The following is a 27980-nucleotide window of genomic DNA, read 5'->3' as shown; positions in this document are numbered from 1 at the left end:
AGGCCAAGCCCAGACAGCCACAGGCCTGTCAGGCATACCAGGCACAAGGCCCACATGCATTTGTCTCCAGATGTTACCCAGGTAGCCATGGTGGATCTGGCACACACTTTCTTTCCAAGACTTATTAGGAGGCACTTGTGACAGTGGTCTTTCCAGAGAGCATCACGGGGATTTGGAGTAGCTACAAGATGCTGCCACATGGACTTGAATCATGCATTCGAATCCTAATTGCAAGTGAAAGAATCCACCTGAGCGGGAGGAACTGCTGCTATACTGCAGTACTCACAGCACTACTGAATCCCCACTGTGGGGCCTATCTACAGCCAGCCACATCAGGGTTTACATGGTTTATTTTTTTTTATTATTTTTAGAGATGGGGTCTCACAATGTTGCCCAGGCTAGAGTGTGACAGCCATTCACATGTGTGATCATTGCATACTACAGCCTTCAACTCCTAGCCTCAAGCAATCTTCCCACCTTAGTCTCCCAAAGTGTACAATACAGGTGCATATCACTGTATTATTAAGACTGTGCCCAGCTTGGACAGTCTTAATAATAAAGCTTCTCTATTAAGAGCAAACTAAAATCTTAGATAGGGCCCAACATCATTCAGAGGTGAGTTAGGCAAATCAGCAGTTTTGATTGCAAACTCAGTTTGGCTCCAGCTCTGCCCTGAGATACTCATGGGCCACAGGGTGTCTTTCCAACTCCCACTCCCTCCACTGCCCTGAGCATGCAGCCTCAGGGACTTTGTCCCCACACTCTCTGTTGCAGGCTTGAAAAGAGGCCCCTTATCACCCACCTTTGTGCCCCCAGCACTGCAGAGACCAGGCACGAATATTTAAATAGAAAACCAAAAGAGCAACAAAACTACCAGGTACTGGGAATACTGACACTGGGCTTGAGAGATGGAAAGATGGGGTGTTATCTAGGACCACAAGCCTGGAGAGTGCTTAGAAGAAAAAGCAACCCCTGGAAAGTTCCTGGTCCAGCTTCGGGCCAATCTTGGCAGGATGAGCACCATATGAACATCTGCCTTCCAGGTGTCAACATCTGCCCTTCCCAAAGGCAGGCCAAAGGGATGGGAAGGAGTGGAGCTGGGGGATGGAAAGACAGCAGTGTGAAATGCTGGTTTTATTATCAGAAGGAGCTAGGTTCTTATCCTGTCTTTATGACGAGGAACAAGTTATGATTCTATTCAGTTTCTTTATTTGAAAAATGACGTCAATAATCCCTACCTCCCAGAGCTCAGATGAAGACTGAAGATGTTCACGTGTATAATGTCATCAAAGGCTAGCCCTGTCTGATCTTACCTTTGTACACTCCAACTGAATAACCAAATTGTAGTATTATACCCCAGAGACCCTCATCATGAGTGACAGAGCAGCTGCTGCCTTTGGTGACTAGAAATGAGGCTGGAGCCAAGCCACTTGGCACATTTTCTCTCAAAAACAACATGACCTCCCCTCATCCCCGTCCTGACTCATGGGGTTTAGAGAGATCCTGAGGAAGAAATGAGCCCAGATGGAAGGTAAAAAAGCCTTGTGGCTGGCAGGCAGCCACCCTACCTGATGACACAGTTGCCTCGGTTGGATGCAAAAATGACGATGGGGGCAATAGAAGACTCCAGGGCACGGTGCAGGTAAGTGAAGCACTCAATGTCCAGCATGTGGACCTCATCAACAAACAGCACGCCCGGGACCAGCTCAGCAATGCCCTGGTCGATGTACTTGTTCACCACCTTATTAATCTCCCCTCGAAGTTTGTCTAGGAGATGCAAGGATGGCAGGCAAAGTCAGTACCAGGCTGGGGAAGACTATTACCTTTTCTTTTCTCCCCAGCCTAAATTCAATCCAAACCCACACTGGGAGCCTAGTTTTCCTACTAGCTATTTGACCCCAGGCAGGGTGTGTCCCCACTCCAGGCTTCAGTGTCGTCATCTGAACACAATGATAATCACACCTAAAGGTCACAGAATTGGCAGCCTCCCCCAAAAGATGTGTTTGGTTAAATGTGAAAAGGTTGCATGGGTATTCTGCATGGGAATTCTTTCCTGACACACACTCACAGACTACCATGCCTTATCACCTCCCACACACCCAATCTAGCTCTGTCTGATCCGGGAGATATTGGAGTTTAGGAGCCCTGGGTGAAATGAATTTTCACATGCAAATTTTCCTGTTCTATAGTCAGTAAATGACCCTTTCTTTTGGTCCCACATAACAATGCTTAGGTTAATTAACTTTCAATCAAGTGCCTGGAATAAGGAAGTGGGTGCTTTTAGAATCCTGAGCAAAAACCTTGGAGGAATGAAAGGCTCTGAAGAAAGGCCCAATCTCAGAACTCCTAGAGGGATGAGTCTCTCAAAGTTACACAACCCAGCGAAGGTCTCAGTGCTCATTTTCCAAACCAGCTCCTGTGTTATCATCAGGAAGGAGCAGCTCACAAACAGAGAACTGGAAGATCTGATGCAGCGTCTTCCACCAAAGGCACGAGGCAGGAATTATCCAAAGGGGATGCACACCGAAAACCGTGTGAAAACAAAGAAACTGTTCCAGACAAACTCGAACAGAAAGGTCTCAGACTGCTGCCCTGGCTAAAACTTTAATGATAATATTTGCTTTAATATTTAACTACCAACTTAAGGTGACGAAACTGTAGGTAGAATTAGAAAAAAAAAAACAACAAGAGGAAAGCTAGGAAGAGCAGCAGGGTAAAATAAAGGTTCACATGGGAGCAGCAGCAGTGTCCCTCGTGGAGCTCTGGAAGTGCCCGCAAACTGGGCAGGGTAGTGCGTGGAGCTGATCTGTGGAGCTGCCCTGCACTCTACTGGGGAGGAGGGTGACAGCACAAGGCTCCAGAGCCTGTGCTCCAGCAGAGCTAGGCAACACAAATCCACATTTCTGGGGCCTCATAGGGGCCAGAAACTGTGACAGCAGAGGGGCAGCCATACACACAGGTGCTGTATGGCTGCCTAAATGCCACCAGAGACTTAGGCTAGAGTCAAGCTCTGAACTATGAGGAAGAAGGAACTGTTCTGAGGCATTTCCTTAGGGTGGATGTGCTCACAGAGCTGCAAGAGCAGCTCACAACACAGGGCCCTCCACCCTGCCCCTTGCTCGCAGGCCATGCTGGTTGTCCTACCTGTAATTTCTGTCTTCTTTGGCTTCATTAACTGGCCCATCATGGACAGGATATCTTGTCCCCCCTGCATAAGAGAAGACTTTAGAGTCAGTGTCAGTGCTGCTTTCTAAGGTGGCTACAGAAGCCTCATCCCCCTGCATCCCACTCATCAATTCAACATGGGGTCCTGAGGTATGGAGAACCCTCCTCAAAGCCTGAGGAGCTTCTAAACACAGAGGAATTTTTAGAGGTTCCCCAGAACCTGTAAGAATCAAACAAAATCCTTTTATGGTAAGTATAAGCTCTGTGGTGCCTGCCTAGCCTCCTTCTCCAGCCCTATCTTTTTCCAATCCCTTGCTCCTTGATTAACCATACAAGACCATGGGCCCTGCCCTGGATACCCCAAAGCTCTTTTATGACTCAATGCTTTTGCAAAATGTATTCCATCTTTCAGGAATACGATTCTCCTTCCTAGGAAGTTCCCAGTCATTAAAGTTCAAGTCAAATGCCCTCTGGGGGGCATCGACCCTAAAGGGACTCATGACTTCCTCCCAATGTTCCTGTGCCTTTGGGGACACACGGACTATAAGATTAAGTATAAACATACCATGATTATATTGCCGTGCCTCCTTTCACTAGATTTGGCCACAGGCTCGCATCAGCCTAGCCCTTACTTAACCTGGAGCTGTTCAGTCTACGGGCCTGTCCCTGTGGAATGGCTGACTCCATAGCAGGTTCACCACTCACCTGCATCCTCCTGCAGGCTGCTAACAGTGCAGTCAGCAAGACGAAGAGGTCAGTGTTTGGTCATTTGTTCAGCATTTAGTGAGCACCTGTTGGTTACCAGGCCCTGGGACACAGAGGTGCTCCCTAAATGCTGAATAGCTAAAGGCAGCAAATGTTTCCTGTCTGGTTCTCAAAACAGCCTTGCCAGGTAGGAGGAAACTCAAAATCAGAACCCTAAATCACAGAAAACTCAGAGACCCAAAATGACAAATCAACCAAGCAGTCAGTGATGGAGCAACATGTTTCCTGACTTCTGACTCCCAGCCCAGCACTCTTCTCGGTCAAGGGCTCCCAGAAGGTCAGTTTGGGGATGGCCATTTCACCAACCAAGGGGACCTGTTGGTCCAAGATGAGTCTTCAGTAATCTCTTGACCAAAGCTCCAAGGAACAAAACACTCACGGATCAAATTTCAAATAAGAAAACAAACTATTCCCCAATAGTGAAGAGGTGTGTCTTTCAGGATGAAGATGAAACCAAACTGGAAGACCATCAACAGGAAATAGTTGGTGTCTTGTTTCTTTTAATCACACATTTCCTAGAAGTGTCATAAAGTGATAAAATCCTTTCCTACATTTTATTAGTCAAGGTATAAGTATCCATCTGCATGAGAAGCAGACAACAGTACCAGCTCAAAGCTTAAAATAACTGTGGCTTTTGCTAAGCAGGGGGAAAGAAAGAGCTTTGTCAGGCTTTCTGAAATCCTGTAAAGGGCTCATAGAACTCTCCCGCCCTCCTGCCATTAACACCCAGAGAATCCCAGGCATGAGCCCACTGCTGGAGCAAAGCCACAGAGGAAGCTGGCTAGCTCAGGGCCAGAGGCTAGGCTGGGATAAGAAACAATACACATGAAATCATCTGTGACTAGAGCATTTGAATGGGAACAAAGGAGTCCCTCGTAGCTCATGTCGATGTTAATTGCTGAACATTACAGATAGAAAAGGACCGTCTGCCTCAAGATAGGCAGCAAGACTCTGACAATTCATTCCCAGACCTCTATGCACATACAAAAGGGCTAGTGTGCCAGGTCACACAGGCATCGAAGCAGTACCTGGGGCCGCGCATTAGCCACATCCAAGTCATGCAAGGTCACATCTTGTATGATTTCTTTCTTTTTGTGCACATCCCCTTTTGGCAAGGGGACATACTCTTCAGCTTCAAGGTCAAATTCTGTTGCATAGGTATCACACCTGCCCTGCCTCTGCAAAAAGAGAGAAATATGAGTGCCTGGTGAGTTTTCACTGCCAAGTCCCCAAATGGCACAGGGCTAAGTAAGATAAAGGTCTCAGTTCCCACAGTGGGCCTGACAGCCTACTTGACAAACTCCAAATATGCCCCACTCCCCTGCTGCCAAGAGAAGGGAGCTATCTGCTCATCACTGAGCTCCAAAAACTGGGTTGAAAAACACCTGATACTTTCTCCCAAAATCCTTTTCCCCTTTTTTCTTTTAACTGTATGCAATCCTGATAAAGGGCAAATCCAGTAGATTAACTGGAGGCGGAGGAGCTGCTCAGACTCTTTTGTAGGTGGGTGATTTATTGTATGATATGAAGTATTATGCCCATCCATTAAACAGTGAGGAACACTGTACAGGACCCTGAAAATCAGATAGAAAAGAATGCCAACAAATGCAGCATTCCTTCCCACATGCATATATCTTGGGAAGAAAATACCAAAGAGATAAAAGGAAGATTAAATACACTGCACATTTCAATTTGAAAATGACTAAAGTTGTTTTGGTTTCTTACCCTGTCCTCCCCCTCTAAACCGGTTTTAGTATTTTTTTCTAAGAGACTGTCTGTTTTAATCATGAGAAGGTTAAAGAATGAAGATAAAGGGAAGGCAAACTTTATTATACATAAAGGGTCACTAATTGACCTTCCATCAGCCTCACAACAGACACCAGCCCCTCCCCACACACCCCACACCCTCTGAAGAAAGCAACTCTCTTGTCGCCTAGGTCTTCTCCTGCCAAACAAATAAGGGACAACGTTGTGTCCCAAGGAAGGCATTACCTTTACGGCCCCACTGTTGGCTTCAATGTAGATCACATCTCCAGCCTCTACTCGCTCTTTCTGCAAACTTTCAAAAATGCTGGGATCCAGCTAAAAAAAAAAAAAAAAAAAAAAAAAAAGAGTAAATCGGAGAAGTGTAACACATATTCCATTTCCTTCTGACACCCTGTAAGGTACCTTTCCATAAGGGACCTGAGGTAGTTAGCAGGTGTGTGGAGAATGTTTTGCATGTGCATGTATACTGGGACCTGCAGGAGTGTGAATGTGTGAGTACATGAGAGACTGGCTGGGGGACTAACCACACCAGGGAGAGAGGAAGGGGACCAGCATGCCTGTGTCCCTACATGACAGGCACAAGAGGGACACATGGGACACCTACTCTCCTCTTTCACTTGACTCCAGAGGCTGTAAACTGGCAGCAGGGATTTTATAAGGATGGTCCTGGCTGCCCTGAGATGTGCCCAGCCCACACTGTCCACAGGACCACAGGCCCTATCACTCCTTTTGAGATCATCATCCCTGCTTCACTCCTTCATTTGCCTCACCTCGGGGGGGGGTGGGGGTGTGGAACTTTCCACAACTAAGGCACCTGCCAGCACCTGCTTAGCAATCTCAAGGCTAGCATCTTGCAGGGCCTATGATTTTGGATAAGGTTCTCAGAGCCTAAGTTTGCTCATCTATACAGCAGCACCCAGGTGCAATCACAGATGTATACAGTAATTCAATGAAAAGCATAAACCAGAATCTTTCCCAAGCCTTTTGATTCAATCTCAGAGTTTGTGCTCTTGGGCCTGCCTGTTTATAGCTCCAGGAAAGGAAATAAGCAGATTTGGGGAGCTGTTACTTTTCTCTAGATTCTGGTGACCCTCAGTGATTAATATTCTAGGATAGCTGCCTTTGTAAGGATTCTGTAGTTAAACACAAGTTTCTCGAGGTCTTCATGGTTGATCTCCTGCAGCTCATGGAGAGCTATGTTACATAACAGAGCTATGGTGAAAAAAATCTTGGACTTTTCCCCAAACAAAATTAAAAAGTAAAAACCCAGGGCTTGGTCAAAGAAGCCAGATACAAAAAAAACCACACACTATATGTCCCATTTATATGAAAAGTTCAAAAGAAGGCAACAGAAAGTAGACTAGTAGTGGCTGAGGGCTATAGTGGGAATGGGGATGACTGTAAATGAGCAGGAGGATTCTTTCTGGGGCGATGAAAATGTTCTGAAATTAAGATTGTGGTGATTGTACAACTGTGAAAATACATTAAAATTCCTGAAATTGTATACTTAACATGGGTGAATTTTATTTAAAATGCTATCTCAATAAAGCTTTTAAAAAACCACCACCGCAGCAGCAAACCCAGGGCTCTGCCTCTCCTTGGCTGGGTGGGGACAGGCAGCCCCTGGCAGAACTGCTGGGAGCCTGGGAGCCTAAAGACAATGGTGGCTAAGATCCCCAGGGGTCAGGATTACTAATGGCATTCTCCTTGTTAGGACTCAGAAGAGCCCTTCAGACTTGAATATCCACCAAGTATTTGAGCCCCTTCTAACCAAATATTTTGTACATATTCTAAAAGTACCTAAAAGTATTCATTTTGGAAGAAAAATTTCATCTTCTCCTCTACATTATTTTTGTAAAGAAACTGTACAAAGTAGCATTACAAATAGGTGAAATTTAAACTGTATGCCTTATTTTATCTGTCCTACATTGGAGAATATACTTCCTTTTTGCCTCAAGCATTTTTATACCGGTTAATTTCCCAAATGAATTGACTGAAGATGTAATTACTGGAAAGGTGGCAGATGCTACTGAGAAATCTAATTAATTCAGAATGGAAGTGATGAGGGGTAGGTATAAAAGAGATATTTGCAGAGGCAAGCTCCTGAGATGGAAACCCTGTTAGGAAAAAGAAAAATGGCCCTTGGAAGAAGTGACATTTTTATGATCTCCATAAAGCAGTGACCAAGAAACAACCTTAGAAAATCAAAGAACCATAAAATCGTAGAACAGAATAAAGATGGAGAAATTATATGGTCAATCTCCTGCAGTTTATAGATGAGAAAACTGAGTCCCAGAGAGCTCAACTGACTTCCAAAGGTCACACAGCAAATTGGCCGGCAGACAGCACAAAGCTTAGGGCTCAGAGGGTCAGCTCTGCTGGATGATCTCAGGATAACCATGTAACCTCTTTATGAGCCTTCTTCTGTAACATGAGGGAAATTATACATACACACAATCACACATGCAAACATATACACATATAAAGTTATGAATAACAATAAATGTTTGTTGAAGCACTTAGTCCAAGACCTGACACATACAATAAATGAGAGCTATAATGATAATATTTATTAATAATAATAAAGCAAAGCCTAAAATCTGGACTGCTCCATTTCTCTAAGTGAAGGCTCTCACGATAACATTAACAGCTATCATTCATTAGGTAACTAGGTGCCACTACCAAAGCCATAACTCTGAAAGACAGACAATTATTATTCCCATTCAACAGATAAAGAAACTACTACTCAGAGATTAATGCTACACAGTTATAAGTAGCAAAGCCAGGGTTTTCCTTTAGGACTTAGACTCCAAAGCTCATGCTCTTCCCCTGGGAACTCTACTGCCTCCATCCTAAAGACTTACAGGACAGGTGGCTGAGGAGTGCCTTTGAGGGCTATCCAGTGTCATCATTCTGGCCTCTCCACAAAGCCCTGTACTGAGTAGAACCAACCACTGAAATGATGACAAGTTCCTGACACAAGCAACTCCAGTCAGGATTCTGTGTGTGGCCCCTAGGAAGTCCATCCATCATCTTTATACAACTCTTATTTGATTACTCAATGCTGTTTCTTTCTATGAGCATGTGCACTGATAACTAGAAAAATTAATGCCCAGGTTCAGACCCGGCCCAGGGTCTTTGACACATGGTCATAATATGGAACATGGGATGGCAGAGGCAGTTTCTTGACTTAACCACACAGCTCACATTTTAACATGAATAGTTTCCTAGGAGTTACTAAGAAAACAGTTATCTTCCCTGAGTCTTCCTATGTGCAAGCCCTATGCTAGGTACTGCTTTAAAGCAGTTCTGTGAGAAATCAATACCTGCAGTGCACAGGTCAGGGGACTGGGATGTAGACAGGTTACAACACCTGCCCAAAGCCACACAGTGCTGGAAGAGTCAAGAGAAAAGGGGCCACAAACATGTACTCACTTTCAGCTGTTTGGTTCCTTTGGCTGTTTTGAGTCCTATGATTACGTGGCTAATGGTTTTGCCATATCCCCCCATAGGATTCTCTGTCTCGCACGGAGTTAGCTCTGTGACTTCACCTTCATAAACTTCCTTGGTCTCCTTTATTCGCAGCCCTGGAAGAGGTGGCAGAGGGGCCATGGTGAGAGGCAGAATCTTCTCTCTTATTCTGAGAGCCCAAAACTTCTGTGTCACCAGAACTGACAAATCAACCTTAATAATGTACATTCCAGGTGTCATGATGGGTAAAAAGGCAAAACAAACATATAAATGTCAATTAGAGGTACTATTAGAAATGCGACTTTTTAAGGGAACTTTCTGGGTTCAAATCCAGAACTAGACAGACAAGTTATAATTCTCAAAATTGCCTGCTCCATTTCCACGGGGGTGAAATTTAGCTTTAGCCTTTAGTCTCTGAACCCACACTATTCTATTCCACCAGAACAGTGGCTATCAAAACTCCTGTAGCCTTGTTTCCTGCATTTCTGACTCTCAAAGGAAATCTTAAAACCAATGGAATAACTCACTACACACCCTCTGACACTATCAAGCCTGAGCAGGGCATACTAAAATAATTAGGTGTCTATGTCAACAGTGGGGAACACTCCACCCTGCCAGGTGTTATGGGCCTCTGGCTGACTCTCACTGCATACCCCAAGAAGAAATACCCAGTTGTCATGCACTATTTGCAATGTATTGCTCTACAGTTTTTCTTTCTTTCTTCCCTCCCTCCCAGGTGTTGTAGGCCTCTGGCTGACTCTCACTGCATACCCCAAGAAGAAATACCCAGTTATCATGCATTATTTGCAATGTGCTGCTCTACAATTTTTCTTTCTTCCCTCTCTCTCTCCCTCCCTCCCTTCCTCTCTCCCTCCCTTCCTTCCTTTTTCTTTCTCTTTCTGTTACTCTACAATCTCAGTCTCTCTCTCTCTCTCTCTCTCTCTCTCTTTCTCTCTCTCTCTCTCTCTCTCTGTCTGTCTGTCTTTCTTGTTGAGATAGAGTCTTGGTCTGTCACCCAGGCTGGAGTGCAATGGTGAGAACTCGGCTCACTGCAACCTCCGCCTCCCGGGTTCAAGTGATTCTCCTACCTCAGCCTCCCAAGTAGCTGGGATTACAGGTGTGCGCCACCACATCTGGCTAATTTTTTTTTTGGACTTTTAATAGAGATGGGTTTTCATCATGTTGGCCAGCCTGGGCTTGAATTCCTGACCTCAGGTGATCTGCCCACCTCAGCCTCCCAGAGTGCTAGGACTATAGGCATGAGCTACCATGCCTGGCTGCTCTATAATTTTTTTAAGTGATAATAGAACCAATTTCCAAAGCACCTTATATTAGAATATTGCAAATAAAGGTAAATGTCTCTCCTAATTCTAAACATCATCCACATTAGCTCTTTAATAAACATTTGTTTATTATCCAAGAATCATTGTTAAATTAATTTTTAGAACATGATCTTATGTTCATTATATGCTTTTGCATGTAATGGCTCTGCTTCCTGAAGCACTTCTTTTTTTTTTTTTTTTTTTTGGCTTAGGCAACTCCTTCCTACAGTCTCAGTTTAAAACTCACCCCCTCCCCTTTGACACATCTTTCTTTTCTTCCTCATCCTTCAAATTTTCCCCATGGCGACCTGTGTTTCCACTGGCATAGCACAGCACATGGCAATGCCATAACTTGCAGACCTTGCCTACCCCTCTGCAGTCTGTTCATACCTGAGCTAAGGGCCTAGCACAACAGCAGGCACAGTGAATAGATGAATGAATGAAGTCATTAAGGGTGAAGGGGTTGTCATTAGGCAGACCACGTATTAATAATACTCAAGAAACAAACCTGCAGATACAGTTACATGTTTTATATGGTAATGGCCTGAGAACTCTAGGAGCCAGCCATGTAATGTTATAGCCCATATCACCATAACACCCTCAACATCAGCACTAAAAGCTAGGCATAACTGAAGCATACTGTTAGAAATCAAGATTACCATTAACTTAGGAAAGGAAGGATGGCAACTGGGAGTAAACATGAAGGGTACTTTGGAGTTCTGGCAACATTCCCTTTTTTGATCGGCTGCTGGTTTCATGGGTTTTCACTTTATGATAATCCACCTACCTATGTATTTATGTTCTGCACACCTTTCTATATATATGCACAAAATTACCAAGTCTACTTTAAAAAAATTTTTTAAGTAAATAATACCAGTGAGACTCGGTGAAGTAAGACCATTGATGGCCTAAGTTTAGGAAACACTACTCTAAACCTCTGCTGGACCTTGTGGTCATGGTTCTAAATCTTTAGGTCCACCTGAGAAGTCCCTATAATGAATCATGCCCTGGCTGTACCCAGACCATTTGCTTCCAAATCTCAGAGGATGGGGCCCTGCCATCACTATCAGTTTAAAATTCTCCCCATGATTCCAAAGTACAGACACAGTTGAGATCCAGTTATCTAAAGAACAAGTGAAAAACTATTCTCACAAATGTGGAGACATAAGCTAGTTCTGATGGCAGGGAGCCTCGATAAGGATTTGATGTCCTCACAATTAAGCTACCTCTGTTCTGATATGGAAATATTCCAATGGCACTAAGAAACACTACCTATGGTGTCAGGTACACTCAGTAACTTCCCACTTTTAAATGTGGTCATTATCTTATCATTGGGCCATTTGCCTTACCCCAGAAACCCAGTCAGGACAAAGACTCTCAGATATTAAAGTTAAGGAAAAGTTTTAGTCTACCTTCATTCCATCTGATAGCTTATAAATGGAAGTTTTGGAATAGCCCCAAAAGAGAAGACCCATTTCATTTGTGCTTTACCAAATTCTTAGTTCCTCAATATGAATCTTAGACAAAAATTTTCCAAACAACATAAACATATCAGAAGATTGTGGTAAACTTGGAAAATCCTACACCTTTAAAGTGAACTTTGATTTTTTTTAATCAAACCTTTTATATCCCAGAGTGATAATTTCCTTAAAATGGAATGCTTACTTATGTTTACTGTTAGATGAATGTGGGATGAAATTCCTCACGGAGGGGAAGAAAGTCATTCCCATCTCTCACTAGCCCCCACATTTGTTTAGAGGTTACTCTGTGCTGACAAGCAGTCGGGGGACATGGCTGACGGACAATGAAACCGGCTGTTAGCCAGGAAAGGGGCTGAGCTGGCGCTATCTCTGGCAACGACAACACAAACGACACAGGTTTCATCTGCTGGCTCAGGTTTCTAAATCCCTGACAGGGACCTTCATCACATCAAGGAAATAGCACAGACTCCCTGCTTTTTATTTCTGGTCAGCTTATTGCTTCCTCCCCACCCCCTCTCCCAACTTCACAGGAATTCAAAGGCAGAGGAAGATGGGCAGGGTTCCTTTTTGAAGATAGTCAATGGCCTGTCTTTTTATTCTCTGGTAGGATCAAGAAATTTCTCTTCACCTTGCTACCATCAAAAGAACGATACTGTCCCCTCCCCTCAAAAATGGCAAATTACAAAGCAGATGCCAAGGTAACTTACCTGTATTTTTCTGAATTTTAAAGCATTTAAGTTACCTTTAAGCAATGCAAACACATACACCCATGTAAAAGCCAGTTTTCACAGATTTTATCAATGTTAGAAACACATTTTTTAAGTAAATAGAAAGAACATATTAAAAGTACTCAGGGGCCAGGCACGGTAGTTCATGCCTGTAATCCCAGCACTTTGGGAGGCCAAGGCAGGTGGATCATCTGAGCCCAGGAAACAGAGATTGCAATGAGCCAAGATCGTGCCATGTACTCCAGCCTGGGTGACAGAGTGAGACCTTGCCTCAATTAAAAAAAAAAAAAAAGTACTAAGATATTTGAACTAGCTGTAACATCTTACTGTTCATCTCATCCATATTATGAGTTAAATAAAACCATGGGCACATGTTTAAATAAGAAAAAATACTCAGAAAGATTTTAAACCTTAAAGGAATCCTGTGAGTCATTTCCATTGCTACTCAGGACACAATGTAAAAATCCACAAAGTACACTGCATATAATTACATGGGCTGAACCTCACCACAGATGCTGAGATAAAGAAGCAAGACACAAGAAACACATAAAGTATGACTTAGATAAAGTTTAAAAAGGGCAAAATTAAGATAAAGTTCCATTTAAATAAAGTTTAAAAAGGGCAAAATTAAGCCCCACGGTTTAGACATACACACATGGGTATACAAGGTTATGATGATCACATAAGCCATTCCCACGCAATTATGGCACATTATGGGTCCCAACTGGGAGAAGAAGGGGTTGTGACCAGGGAGGGACACATGTCTGAGGTGCTGGCTGTGCTGTTCCTAGGTGGTGACTTTATAAGCCTTTACTTCATAATTAATTAATGTTTTTCATACTTCTTTATAAATCTGTAATATCTCTGTTTAAAATAGGCACTAGGATGGGTGCAGTGGCTCACTCCTGCAATCTCAGCACTCTGCGAGGTCAAGGTGAGAGGATTACTTGAGACCAGGAGTTCGAGACCACCTAGGCAACACAGCGAGACCCCATCTTTACAAAAATAATTTTTTTCTTTTTTTGAGACAGAGTCTCACTCTGTAGCCCAAGCTTGGAGTGCAGTGGCACAACATCAGCTCACTACAACCACCGCCTCCCGGCTTAAGTGATTCTCATGTCTCAGTCTCCCAATTTTTTTTTTTGTTTGAGACAGGGTCTCACTGTTGCCTGTGCTAGAGTGCAGTGGTATGATTTCAGCTCACTGCAGCCTCAACTTCCCAGGCTCAGGTGATCCTTCCACCTCAGCCTTCCAAGTAGCTGGGACTACAGGTGCATGTCACCATGTCCAGCTAATTTTTGTATTTTTTGTAGAGACAGGGTTTCCCCATGTTGCCCAGGCTGGTCTCGAACTCCTGAGCTCATGGAATCTGCCTGCCTTTGCCTCCCAAAGTACTGAGATTACAGGTGTGAGCCACCATGCCTGGCCTCTGTACATAATTTTTTTGTGTTTTTTTGAGACAGTCTCGCTCTGTCACCAGTCTGGAGTGCAGCGTCGCGATCTCAGCTCACTCTGCCTCGCGGGTTCAAGCGATTCTCCTGCCTCAAGCTCCCAAGTAGCTGAGACTGCGGGCATGCGCTACCAAGTCCAGCTATAATTTTTGTATTTTTAGTAGAGACGAGGTTTCACCATGTTGGCCAGGATGGTCTCAATCTCTTGACCTCGTGATCCACTGGCCTTAGCCTCCCAAAGTGCTGGAATTACAGGCGTGAGCCACTGCACCCGGCCTATTTTTGTTTTTGTTTTTATTGAGACAGAGTCTCACTCTGTTGCCCAGGCTGGAGTGCAATGGCACAATACTGGCTCACTGCAATTCTACCTCAGCCTCCCAAGTAGCTGGGATTATAGGCGTGTGCCACCATGCCAGCTAATTTTTTGTATTTTTAGTGGAGATGGGGTTTCACCATATTGGACAGCCTGGTCTTGAACTCCTGACCTCAAATGATCCACTCGCCTCGGCCTCCCAAAGTGCTGGGATTACAGGCAAGAGCCACCACACCTGGCCTATGTAAAATTTTTTAAAAATTAACTGGGCGTAGTGGTATGCACCTGCAGTCCTAGCTACTTGGGAGGCTGGGGCAGGAGAATCTCTTGAGCCCAAGGAGTTGAGGCTGTGGGGAGCTATGGTTAAACCACTGCACTTTAGCCTGGACAACAGAGTGAGACCCTGTCTCTAAAAAATATTTTAAAATTGAAAAATGTTTTTAAAATAAATAACTTAAATACTATAGGCACCAAAGTCAGGCATGATGGTGTGTGCTATAGCCCCAGCTACTTGGAAGGCTGAGGTGGAAGAATCACTTGAGCCCCAAGAGTTCAAGGCCAGCCTGGGCAACATAGTGAGACCAATGGCTCTAAAACGTAATAAAATAATTAAAATAGGCACCCAAAAAATCCAATATTTCAGGGTAAAAATAAAATATTTCCAGTCAGAAATACTTCGCAGTTTTAAAAATATTCAAATCATGGCAGTGAGGAAATGTTAAAATAAATAAATAAATAAATAAATATAAATCTATTGAAAGTAACATAAAACTTAGCCTCTGGACACAGTTCATAATCTCTCTGGTTTATCATAGCCATAAACGTCAATGCTTAAGGGGACCTGGTCAGAAGGACCCACTCAGCTCCACCCACTGTGGCTGTGAGAATAAAAGCTGCTTCAAGAAGGCAGAAATGACCACTTGATGACACTTTCCTATTGCTAAACATTGACAACTAGCTTCAAATTGATTTAAAAAAAAAATACTTCATAAACTAAACAACATATGTCTATAGGCCAGGCATATGTTTTCTTTTCTTTCTTTTCTTTTTTTTTCTTTTTTGAGATGGAATCTCGATCTGTCACCAGGCTGAAATGTAGTGGCACGATCTCGGCTCACCACAACCTCCGCCTCCTCGGTTCAAGCGATTCTCCTGCCTCAGCCTCCTGAGTAGCTGGGACTACGGGTGCGCACCATCACACCCAGCTAATTTTTGTATTTTTAGTAGAGATGGGGTTTCACCATGTTGGCCAGGCTGGTCTCCATCTCTTGATCTCGTGATCTGCCAGCCTTGGCCTCCCAAAGTGCTGGGATTATAGGTGTGAGTCACTGTGCCCAGCTGGCCAGGCATATTTTTTAGCTAAAGACTTCTGTTTCCTAACTGCCTCAAAGTCTACCCACTTCTTTCACTCACTCAGAATAACTTTCCTGAGTGTCCACTATATGCCAGGAACTGTGTCTACAAAGATAAACACTGACCATTGTATCCCTGGGAGACACTGAGTAAAACACCCAACCTGCTCCCTCCCATTCTTCCCCATCTCCAAAAATGGCCAAACCTAGGAATTTTCCTCGACTCCTCTCTTTCTTTTAGCCCCACATCTAACCCTTTAAGAAATCCTGTCAGCTCTACCATGCAAACTTACCCAGAATCCAACCACTTTGCACTTCCACTGCCACCACGCTGGTCCAAGCCACCACATTGTCCTGCTCAGACTCCTCTCTGCCCTTACCCTCCTTACTGTCTACTCCCACTCCCATCCCAGCCAGAGGGGTCTGGTAAAAGCAAAGCCAGAGCCCAGATACCAGCACTCTCCAACTGCTTCTCCTTTTGTTCATTGTAAAATCCAAAGCCTTAACCATGGCCTATAGCCCTACCTGATCTTACTCCAAAACTAAACTCCATCAGTCTTAAAGTTTCATCATTTCCTCAAAGTTTTCTGGTAAATTTCCTTCTTAAGAATACTTAACCTTGGTTTGACAATGAAAGAGCCTGGAAACTGGTACAAGCACTCTGACTAGTGTTCATAACCCACAACTCAGCAGGCAAATCCTAGACATGTACTCACACATGTGCACGGAGACACATAAAAGCATGTTCCTAGCAGCCTTGTTTTTAAGAGTAAAAGATGAAAAAATGTTCAAAAAACAGAAATGACTTAATAACTGGACTTTAATGCAACAGTTAAAAGAAAGAAGCTATTTCCATAAGCAGATCTGAGGGAAACTAGGATTTTCCCAGTGCTGTACCAGCAGAAATGGGGCCAGAGACTGCCCCAGAAGTCCCAGCTGGCAAAAGGCAATTCGAGAAAGAAGCCATTTTCTTCTCAGAGCAAATCTTCAGAGCAACGGCTCTAGAAATGAGACAGGTGTCGGATCAAACTAGTTCTGCCACTTACTAACTGGGTCATTAGCAAGTTATTTAACTTCCTGAGACTGTTTGCGAAATGTCATTGATAATCTCCCCTCAGGGGAGGGAAGGCCTGGTTTATCACAGGCACTCACTATGATAGCTACAGGCCCTAGGAGTTTGGCACCATAAGCCTCAAAGTTCTGCCAGTCCCACACAGTCTCCTCACTCTATGACAGGCCACAACTCTTCTGGCTTGCCATCCAGGACCAGGGGCATTCTGGCCACATGGCACACAAAGATTCCAGCTTGAGTCCAAAATCTTTTCAGTGGATAGTCATCTCTAACGGCAAAATAAGGCTTCCAGGAAAATATGACTCGTTAAAAAAAAAAACACACACACACTTTTAGACACATCTATTACATGAAGAAGCCCAAGCTCACTCTAGGGTCCATAGTTGCTCCAGTTGCTAATGTACTTCAATTAGAAAAGCTGGGGTTTTGTTTTGTTTGAAAAGTAATGCACTACTAAATGCCAAAGAAAAATAGCAGTGCCACAAATACCAGTCATAAAGGCATCTTCACCACAAAGAGGCTTCGGTGCACAGGCTTCAGGAAGGGAGACCAACTCCTCCCACAAATGTGACACTACTTACCAATGGCCCTGCGGAAGTTCTCCATCAGCACCTCTGTTTTCTTGATCTCAGTTGAGTAAACTTCACTCCCCACCATTGGGCAGAAGGGGACCTTACTACCCAGTTCCTGAGCAATAGCCAGAGCCAAAGCCGTCTATAGAAGAAAGCAATGGAAACACAGTTGACAGTCCTGAAAACATGACAATTCAGAAACACATGCTACAGAACCACCAGGAACCAGGAACACTAAACATCTAGTCCTACCGTTTGGCATGTTTCACACAATAAACATTTGATGACTTTTGAGGACAGTCAATTTATATCATAAATGGCCTCTCTAATCATCCCCATAATTACAAGATATCATTCACTCAGACTTACCCAGCGCAGGCCCAACTCCAAATGCCTCACATGACCCTCACAACCAGCCTATGAGGTAGACACTAGTATTCTCCCCATTTAACAAATGAGAAACTGAGAGACATTAAATAACACAAGTACTATGATGCAGAAAATGCAGTGCAGATTTAACCTCTGGCAGCAGGACTCCAAAGATCATATTATCATACTTAGAAGAGTCTATTCCTCAGTATCCTTGGGGACTGGATACCAAAATCCATGGATGTTCAAGTCCTGACATAAAATGGCAGGGTATTTGCATGTAAACTATGCACATCCTCCTGTTACTTTAAATCATCTCTAGATTACATACAATACCTAATATAAATGCTATGTAAATAGTTACATTGTATCTTTAAAATATGTATTATTTTTAGTATTGTATTTTTATGTTTTGTTTTTTTTTTTTTCCTGAATATTTTTGTTGTGGTTGGCAGATTCTACACGTGAGGAACCCACAGATACGAAGGGCCAACTTTATAGTCATCCAAAATTGTTCCCTTAATATCAATACATGGCTTTGACCTAATTGCCCAGAATACACCACTAGATATTTGAGATACCTGCTTTCTGTTTTTACAACTACAGGAAAACACCAATCTACAACCCATCAGAAATAAAGAAAGAAAGAATGAATGAATTGATGTTCATTTTATGTTACGTAGCCCACAAAGAGTGAAGAAGGATACATCAAGTAGGATTTTGAAGCTATGAGTTGTTCTTAACAAGTTACACTTAAATACGTCCTGTGGTTTAAGTGTGAACCACAAATTGACTTTTGGTAAGATAATTACAATGGCAAATGCTAAATAGAACCAGACTTCACAGATGTATGGTCAAATGTCAAGTATGACAAGCAAATGCTTTAAAGTTGGTACAGAACTGGGCAATGCCACGGCCTCTGAATGCCATTTTCATCTTTTCTCAACTCTGAAACAGCAGCATGGGTAAGGCCAGCTCCCCAGGTGCATGGGCTAAGGAAGAAAACAAGCTTGTTACTAAAGAACAAAGTGAAACTCTGAGACAGTGTCTTAAAATTAACAGTCAAGGTTCCTCTCAGATTTTCTTTTCTACGCCCTTTTGGTCATAGTTTTGAGGTGGTAAAATCTGGTAGAGAATCAGCGTATAGTATAGTATAAAATGCACTAGCCAGGAACAGAAAGATTTAGTGCTGGTTCTGCCACTAATTTTCAGTGTGACCTTTGGCACTTAGCAAATCTCAGGTGCCCCATTTCCTCATCTGTCAAATGAAAGTACTAAAGTGCCAGGCTAGATCACAAGTGCCAAACTCATTGCCCACAACCTGGTTCCATTTGGCCTGCAGTCTCACGGTAACCTTCAGCAAGGCTGAGCACCTGGGGCTGATAGCAGCTACTCCACAGCGCACCCAGCCACTTCCCTCATCCCCGCTGCCCGTCTCATTAGGCACCTGCACTTCTGAGCCCAAGGCTGACACCTTGAAAACTGGTATTCTTCTAAGAGCAAAGGAAAAAAATCTCTGGAACGTGAAAGAGCACAATGAGAGGAGCAGCACAGTAACAGCAGACTCCCCATGGGGCTATAGGCTGGACAGGATCACCATCTACCTAAACTCCACTCCCTTCCCAGTCACCTCTTTCTCTTCCTTGTATCTCTGCCAGCCCCAATTTCCTACCCTCAGTTTTGAACTTCAAAGACAGTGACCACATCCAATTCCATGGCACCGTCCCTCCCTTTACCTAATATAGAAGTGATTATTAAAATATGATAAATACTTGGTTAAAAAAATGCTTCACATGTATCCATTTCCTCTATTTAAAGAGGGAAAGCATATGAGACGGCTACTATACTATACCTACACCTACTACAGAGTGCTACACAGACCTCATCAAATCTCCCCAACTAGCCTATGACCTTGATCTAGTTTGTACGTTATAGATTAAGAAATAAACTCAAAAGTTACCAATACACCCAAGGTCAAATGGCAAGCAGCAGCATCAGGATGCAAATCCCAATCTCCAAAGCCATTATTTTTTTGTACTCACCCCATGTGAGTGACAAGTGGCACAAAAAAAGAGGTTGTTGCCAAAAGAAGGTTGAAGAGATCTCTATTTTCAATCTCATCTGAATATCTCCTTTTTCTAAAACCCAAACTCATTATTAACAGTGTGAGGTCCTCAAGAGTGGAACATGCATATGAACCACACATTTGCATCTCTAAAATAAGTAGTATTCCTGCCTGTCACTCAGTTAAGTTGCCTAAACTTTGGGACCCTGCAGCAAACCATTAAGCAGAAGTCACCAAATTCCTTCATACACATTGGAAGGGAGTAGACAAACTTACAAAGTAATACCACGGTGCTTAGAACTTCTCTTATTTCCTAGGAGGAAAATGATATAGTAACATCAAAAAAAATGAAGGACAGGCCGGGCGCGGTGGCTCAAGCCTGTAATCCCAGCACTTTGGGAGGCCGAGGCGGGTGGATCACGAGGTCAAGAGATCGAGACCATCCTGGTCAACACGGTGAAACCCCGTCTCTACTAAAGCTACAAAAAATTAGCTGGGCATGGTGGCACGTGCCTGTAATCCTAGCTACTCAGGAGGTTGAGGCAGGAGAATTGCCTGAGCCCAGGAGGCGGAGGTTGCGGTGAGCCGAGATCGCGCCATTGCACTCCAGCCTGGGTAACAAGAGCGAAACTCCATCTCAAAAAAAAAAAAAAAAAAAAAAATGAAGGACATATGCTTCTAACAATATGGCACACTGGATCCACTGAAAACTTCTCTTACAAAACATCTAGAAATGAATAAATAATAACAAATCCAGAACAGTAAACTACTTGCCTTGAAAGTTTGGAGATTGTGGATACGGGAAAGCTCAGCAAGGTACAGCACTTAGATAGAAACCCCTGAATAAAACCGGGGCCTAGTGTGGTGGCTCATGCCTGCAATCCCAGCACTTTGGGAAGCTGAGGTGGGCAGATCACTTGAGCCCAGTAGTTCAAGACCAGCCTTGGTAACATGGCAAAACACCATCTCTACAAAAACTACAAAAATTAGCCAAGGTATGGTGGTGTGCACCTGTAGTTCCAGCTACTCAGGAGGCTGAGCTGGGAGGATCACCTGAACCCCAGGAGGTAGAGGCTGCAGTGAGCCGAGATCACTGCACTCCAGCCTGGGCAACAGAGCCAAACTATCTCAAAAAAAAAAAAAAAACCTCAAAATTAAAAAAACAAACATAGAAACAGGACCCTTGAAGGGCTACACATAAGCAGAAAAGGTAGGCCATAACAAAATATGCCTGGGGGCCAGGCACAGGTGGCTCATGCCTGTAATCCCAGCACTTTCGGAGGCCGAGGCGGATCACCTGAGGTCAGGAGTTCAAGACCAGCCTGACCAACATGGCGAAAACCTGTCTCTACTAAAAACACAAAAATTAGCCAGGCACCTGTAATCCCAGTTACCCAGGAGGCTAAGGCAGGGAATCGCCTGAACCCAAGAGGTGGAGGTTGCAATGTGCCAAGATTGCACCACTGTACTCCAGCCTGGGCAAGAAAGCAAGACTTCGTCTCCAAAAAAAAAAAAAAAAAAAAAAAAAAGACATAGCTGGGTGCAGTGGCTCATGCTTGTAATCCCAGTTCTTTGGGAGGCTGAGGTGGAGGATCACCTGAGGTCAGGAGTTCAAGACTAGCCTGACCAATATGATGAAACCCCATCTTTAAAAAAAGAAAAAAAGATATTATAACAATTTAGGCAGTGTGTAATCTTTGATTGCATTGTGATATTCTGATGTTTTTTAAAAAGCCCAAAACTGAAATGACTTGGAAAAATGTTTTTTAATTTCTAACATCTATATTCTCTTTTCACGAAAATAATGTAACTTCGTTGTCTTTGAAAGCACATTTGTTAACTGCTCAAGGAATTATATGATGAACTGCCAGCCTCCTTCATCTTTGTGATTTCTCTATCGCAGTTGATATGGTTACCTACTCCTTTCTTTAAAGGTTCTCCTTTCTCCTGAGACACCATTCTCTCCCTGGTTCTGCTACTAATTTTTTTTAATTTAGTTAATCTATTTTTTAATTGACAAAAATTGGGGGACTATAATAGCAATATCAAGGTTAAATTTAGTGAGTGTGATGATGGCATCGTGGTCATGTAGGAAGACATCCTTACAACTTACTTTGAAGTGGTTCAGAAATAAACTAGAGAAGAAGGAAATGTCACAAAACGTTTACAACTGGCTATCCAGGTATAGGGTATGATGTTCATTACACTATTCTTTCAACTTTTTTGTAGGTTCCAAACTTTTCAAAATGAAAAGGAGAAAAATATTCCATAGGTTGGATTAATGGATTAATCAGCAGCTTAATCATAGCTTAAGAGACAATTACACTGGAACAAAGATCTAAAAGAAATTACTCATAATTTGGCAGAGTCAAAAAGATAAAAAATATGAGAGGCTAAAAGACAAAGAGGCCAAAACGAGAAGCTCTGGCCTAAGGTTTCTCAGCTTGGCTTCCTGATGTTTGCGGCCAGATAATTCCTTATGGCAACTGCTCTGTGCACTATGGGATGCTTAGCAGCATCCCTGGCCTCTATCCACTAGATGCCAGTAGCACCGCCTACCAAGTCGTGAGAACCAAAAATGTCTCCAAACATTGTCAAAGGTCCCCTGGGAGGGCAAAACTGTCCCAGATTGAAAACCACTGCAATCTTAACTTCATCTCACTGGAATTCCAGAAGTAGAGAACACAGAGAATGGAGAAAGGCAATAGCTAAAGACATAATGCTAACAATTTTTTTTTTTTTTTTTGAGATGGAGTCTCGCTCTGTCACCCAGGCTGAAATGCAGAGGCACAATCTTGGCTCACTGTAACCTCCACCTCCCAGGTTCAAGCAATTCTCCTAAGGCTGACAATTTTCCAGAATTGAGCAGAGACATAATACTCAGATTCAGGAAGCACAATTAGCATCAACAGGATAAACAAAAATTAATCCATTCTTTGACATATCATAGTAAAACACCAAAACCAAAAATATCTCAAAAACATGCAGAAAATGCCCATCAATGATAGACTGGACAGGGAAAACGTGGTACATATACACCATGGAATACTATGCAGGCATAAAAAACGATGAGTTCGTATCCTTTCTAGGGACATGGATGAACCTGGAAACCATCAGTCTCAGCAAACTGACACAAGAACAGAAAATCAAACACCACATGTTCTCACTTATAGACGGGTGTTGAACAATGAGAACACATGGACACAGGGAGGGGAGCATCAAACACTGAGGTCTGTTGGGGGGGACTAGGGGAGGGATAGTGGGGGGTAGGGAGTTGGGGAGGGATAACATGGGGAAAAATGACAGATATAGGTGATGGGGATGGAGGCAGCAAACCACATTGCTATGTATGTACCTATGCAACAATCCTGCACGTTCTTCACATGTACCCCAGAACCTAAAGTGCAATAAAATATATATTTAAAAAATAAAAAAACATGCAGAAAGAAAAGCCAAAACCCTCAAAATTGGACTTCTCAAAAACAACAGAAGCCAAAGGAGCAAATAACATTGAGAGAAGTAATGTGAAATAGTACTGAAGAAAATATCTGTCGACTCAATTATATAGCAAAATAACTATCTTTCAAAACAAGGGCAACATAATGAATGCAAACCTGAGAGACTTTTCCACCAACTAGCTTCTAGAAAGAATTTCTAAATTATTTACTTTAGGAAACAGAAAAATGGAGGGAAAAAGAAGGAGGTCTAAGATATAAGGAATAGCAAGCGAATAAATGGTAAATGCACTGGACAAGCTAATGTTGCCTGCAGAGAGGTAACTGAAGTTCACATTTGTATGGCCCTTCACAGTTTAACAAAACTGTCACAATTTGCTTTTATACAAGAAGAGAAAAAACTATTAACAAATATAGCACTTCTTCCTCTTGTAAGATACCAATATAAGATACACAATCAATAATCATTTCAAAATTATAATGCAAGTCATTATCTTACAAATGATCAGTTTAATAACTGCCTGAAATAGGTAGAGTATGTTTTTGCTTAGAAAACTTAAGGGACCTGCCTCAGTTCTCACAGCAAGTCAATACCAGAGCTGGAATTTAAAGCCCATTTCTTTTCACACATAACCCCAAGCTCCTACTCACCTACATCAAGAAGACCTTTTGAAGAATAAGCAAAACTCAGATCGGGAACTCTGGTGAGTTTCAAGTATCTGTCCAGTCCCCTCACAAATCCCAAGAAGCCACACAGTATCCTCTGCCTGAAAGGCCCTTATCTTCCCTACAAAGCCAAATCCTCTCCCAGCTCTGAAGGGAAAATGTCAAGTCTCAGCCCTTCCAGCTGTACCAGCCCGCAGTGTTGCCTCCTGCTCAAATTCCAGCTGCATTTAATATTAGTCAATACCTCAAAGCTGAGCATTCATACTGAGTCCTCTTGTGCTGTCATGATTTCCTTTCTTTCTGCCCTGGAGAGACTGCAAGCCCCTTGAAGATAAAAATCATGTCTCTAATTCTTGTTTTCTTTCTTTTTTCATTTCTCACACAACCACAATAGTAATGGGTAAAGCTAGCGTTTGGAAGAATGCTTGCTGACTCTTTTTTTTGTCCACTCAAATAAGATGTCACTCAGAAGATCTTTACGAAGCCCTAGGCCAACAGAAATGTATTTCCACAGCAAAGGTGACTTGAAAGAGATAAAGTACAAATTCTAGAGACAAAGAGACCCCTCCAAGAACTTCATTCTCTCTTCTATGGAGGTAGGCCAGGATAATTTGAATTTTAGAAGCATGGATTTTAGATACACAATTGTATTATTGCACATTAGTTTTAAAAACATACATACAACCCATTTAGCTAAACAAAGACTAGTTAAGACATGAATTCAATTTGGCTTAGACACTAGAATCATTCTCTTGGGTAGATTTAAAAAATGAGAGAAAATGAGTACCTTGCCAGTTCCAGGAGGTCCTGCCAACAAGACAGCTCTTCCAGCCATTTTCTTGCTTTTGATTAATTCTACTATGACGCCACATGCCTACACACCACAATGGAAAGAAATAATAAATCAATATTAAAATGTTTCACAAGGGGGAAAAACTCAGTCCCTGGCCTATACAATTCACAAACTCATCCAGCTAACACTGAGTGCCAGTGCACTTGCAGACACTGTTCTAGGCACCAAGGGTAATGAGGCAAGGCAGAAAAGCCTTGTAGGGAAGGAGACAAACATACAAACATCGCATGTCTGACCTTTATCCCTACTATGAAGAAAAAGCGATGATGAGAGAGAGCAAGTGGCCATAAAGTGATCCTGGAATGTCTTTCTGATGACATTTAATTTGATATGTGAAGCTCTGAGAGGGGCAAGAGTCAGTGCTCCGGGCAAAGAAAACAGCAAATTCAAAAAATCCAAAGCAGGAATGAGCTTGGCATATCCAACGGACAGAAAGGTTGCAGTGACCAAAGTAGAGTGAAAAGGACCAGGACGATGAGGTTGAAGAGGTGGGCAGGGGCCAGAATGCAGAACAGGAACTTACAGTCTGCGGTAAAGTTTAGATTTTATTCTACATGTAATAGACAGGGAGCCACTGAAAAGATCTTAGGACTGTGTCATGTTATTATTTGCTTTTAAAAGATGGTACGGGTTACTGTGTAAAGAATGCACAGTATGAGTACAAGTGGGAACACTGATTTTTAGCCCAGGGTATAGGCATAGATGCCAGGTGTCCAAACACCTCTTGAAGTTGGGAACAAAACTGTGTATATGTTCATATATACATTTTTTCCAGGGAAAGGATTGAGAGCTTTCATCAAATTCCCAAAGTAACCTACTAAAGGGTAAGAATCAATAACATAGACTACTACCTGGCCATCAGTGAACACTGTAAATACTGAATATGAAGTTAAACCTATGGCACTATTAGATCCATTGAATGTTTTGAATCCTCAAGATTAAAACATCTGTTTATCATCTGTTAGTATATTTTAAATACATTCTAAATCTCTGAATTTTATTAAGCATTTGCAGTACACGTGTGTATATATACACACACATAAATGGGCTATGAATTGTCATATATTTTTGAATATTTGACTATAAGGGGAAAACACTGAGAAAGTTACACTTGCTGGGCATCTATATCTTGGGACTATATAATATAAGCTTTGCTATATTTTATTTAATAAGTGAATACATGACTATCTAAAAGGTGCATTCTTTGCCTGATGGAAGGTCACAGCTCTTCTCTCTGGGCAGTGACCACAGTGCCAGAGCCTTGTGAATACATCTTATCTCCTCTACCTCTATTCCTCAAGATTGTCAAGTACCTTGGCTCCACACGTATGGCAGCCCCTCAAAAAGCATGTAAGGAATGTGTGTGGGTATGCTAATCCCATTTCTACTTCAGTTACCAAAGCACACTGCCCTCAATAGAACCTTTAAGATATTCTTCAGATGCTACATCTTTTTTTTTTCCCCCGAGATGGAGTCTCACTCTGTCGCCCAGGCTAGAGTGCAGAGGCACGATCTCAGCTCACTACAACCTCCGCCTCCCAGGTTCAAGTGATTCTCCTGCCTCAGCCTCATGAGTAGCTGGGACTACAGGCGCACGCCACCACATCTGGCTAATTTTTGTATTTTTAATAAAAATAGGGTTTCATCAAGCTGGTCAGGCTGGTCTCGAACTCCTGACCTCAGGTTATCCACTTGCCTTGGCCTCCCGAAGTGCTGGGATTACAGGTGTGAGCCACTGCACCCGGCCCAGATGCTGTATTTCTAAATAGATAAAAAAACCTACTATGGTCTTTCCATACAACCCTGTCATATGATAAACCTCAGCACTGAAGCTCTTTGGGAAACTCAAGGTAGAAAAGACTTTATAAACCTTGGATATGTGCTTTTATTTACAGACCAGGACCTCTTCCATCTATTCTCCCTCAGTTTCCACTCCAATTTCTCTCAAGTAAGACAAGCTTGAAGTCTAACACTGAAAAAGAACTGGAAGGGATTTTAAAAGATCACCGTCTAACTCTCTCATTTTTCAGGGAGTTTACTGATGTGACCAGAGTCATACAAGAACCTGGTAGCTGTGGCGTGTCTTAGGTATACAGCATCAGTTAAGAGCATGGACTCTGGGTTCAAATACACAGACTTGAGTTTAAATACTGGCTCTCCCACTTACCAGCTGAGTAACCTTAGACCTACTTACCTGACCTCTATGAACCAGAATTTCTTCACCTGAACATAGTTCATTACTAGTCAATGGCACACACGTTAAAGGGTGTAGGGGCAAAGTGTACTGATGCCTGCAATTCACCTTGAAATGTAAAAGTGGATTGGGAGAGGTACAGATGAACAGATATATGATAAAGCATCACAGCAAAATGTTCATTATAGAATTTAGGCACACAGATATTTACAACTCTTTCAACTTTTTTTGTATGTCTGAAAACTGTCATACTTAAATGGGAAAAGGACAACGAATACGTCAGATATGACAAAGCAATGTACACACAGCTACTTAGCACAGTGTTTGGCACATGGAAAGCACTCACAATGTTGGCTACTTGCAGTAATGGGTGCTTAGTAAGCCAGGGTCAAACACTTTTTTTTGGAGAGATGATGCTCAAAATCGAAACCTGAGGCTTTTCTTTGGCCCTTTCTATTTAGCAAAATCAGGCTAAGAGGCAGTAGCTCAACTTTGTATTAAGTGAAGATTTTTGTAGAACCTAAGGCTCTGCAAAGGCCAAGGGGCATGGCTCTGACCTTAGAGAACAGCCAGCAGAGAGGGTGACTGTATCATCATTGAGCAGATTTGGGATTCAGAAATACACGTGGGTGCAAATCCCAGATTTACCATTACTAAAATGAGTGTCAAGCATATAGGTGAAGTGCCCTCTCCCATCCTGAATATTTTCATCTGCCAAAAAATAATAACGTAGGTGAAAGTACTCGGCATCACTAGCACTTAGAAAAAGTAGATTTAATTGGGATGGTCAAAAAGGATGCTTGAAGGGGTGGATAAACCAGATTGCTCTTCTCCATAATTCCCACTTCTCTCCCTCAGCTCCCAGGTCCTGGGAACCAAAATGAGCTTTTTTTTTTTTTTTTTTTTTTTTTTTTTTTTT

General features: G+C 42.7%; 1 protein-coding gene across 1 annotated transcript in view; it reads right to left on the bottom strand.

Moving 5' to 3' along the window:
* The window catches only part of RUVBL1 (RuvB like AAA ATPase 1), a 40164-nt gene that overhangs the window by 11340 nt on the left and 844 nt on the right, over window positions 1-27980 (bottom strand). Inside the window, exons 2-8 of the mRNA XM_032267955.1 lie at window positions 24802-24888; window positions 17469-17601; window positions 9133-9284; window positions 5923-6012; window positions 4959-5108; window positions 3145-3208; window positions 1569-1767 (exon numbers count right to left, since the gene is read on the bottom strand). Of these exons, the coding sequence (XP_032123846.1) occupies window positions 1569-1767; window positions 3145-3208; window positions 4959-5108; window positions 5923-6012; window positions 9133-9284; window positions 17469-17601; window positions 24802-24888 (875 nt within the window). The remainder of the gene's footprint in view (window positions 1-1568; window positions 1768-3144; window positions 3209-4958; window positions 5109-5922; window positions 6013-9132; window positions 9285-17468; window positions 17602-24801; window positions 24889-27980) is intronic.

The sequence above is a fragment of the Sapajus apella genome, unplaced genomic scaffold, assembly GCF_009761245.1.
Source record: "Sapajus apella isolate SASKATOON/1434 unplaced genomic scaffold, GSC_monkey_1.0 scaffold174, whole genome shotgun sequence".
Lineage (NCBI taxonomy): Eukaryota > Metazoa > Chordata > Mammalia > Primates > Cebidae > Sapajus > Sapajus apella.
This window is presented reverse-complemented; position numbering and strand designations above follow the sequence as displayed.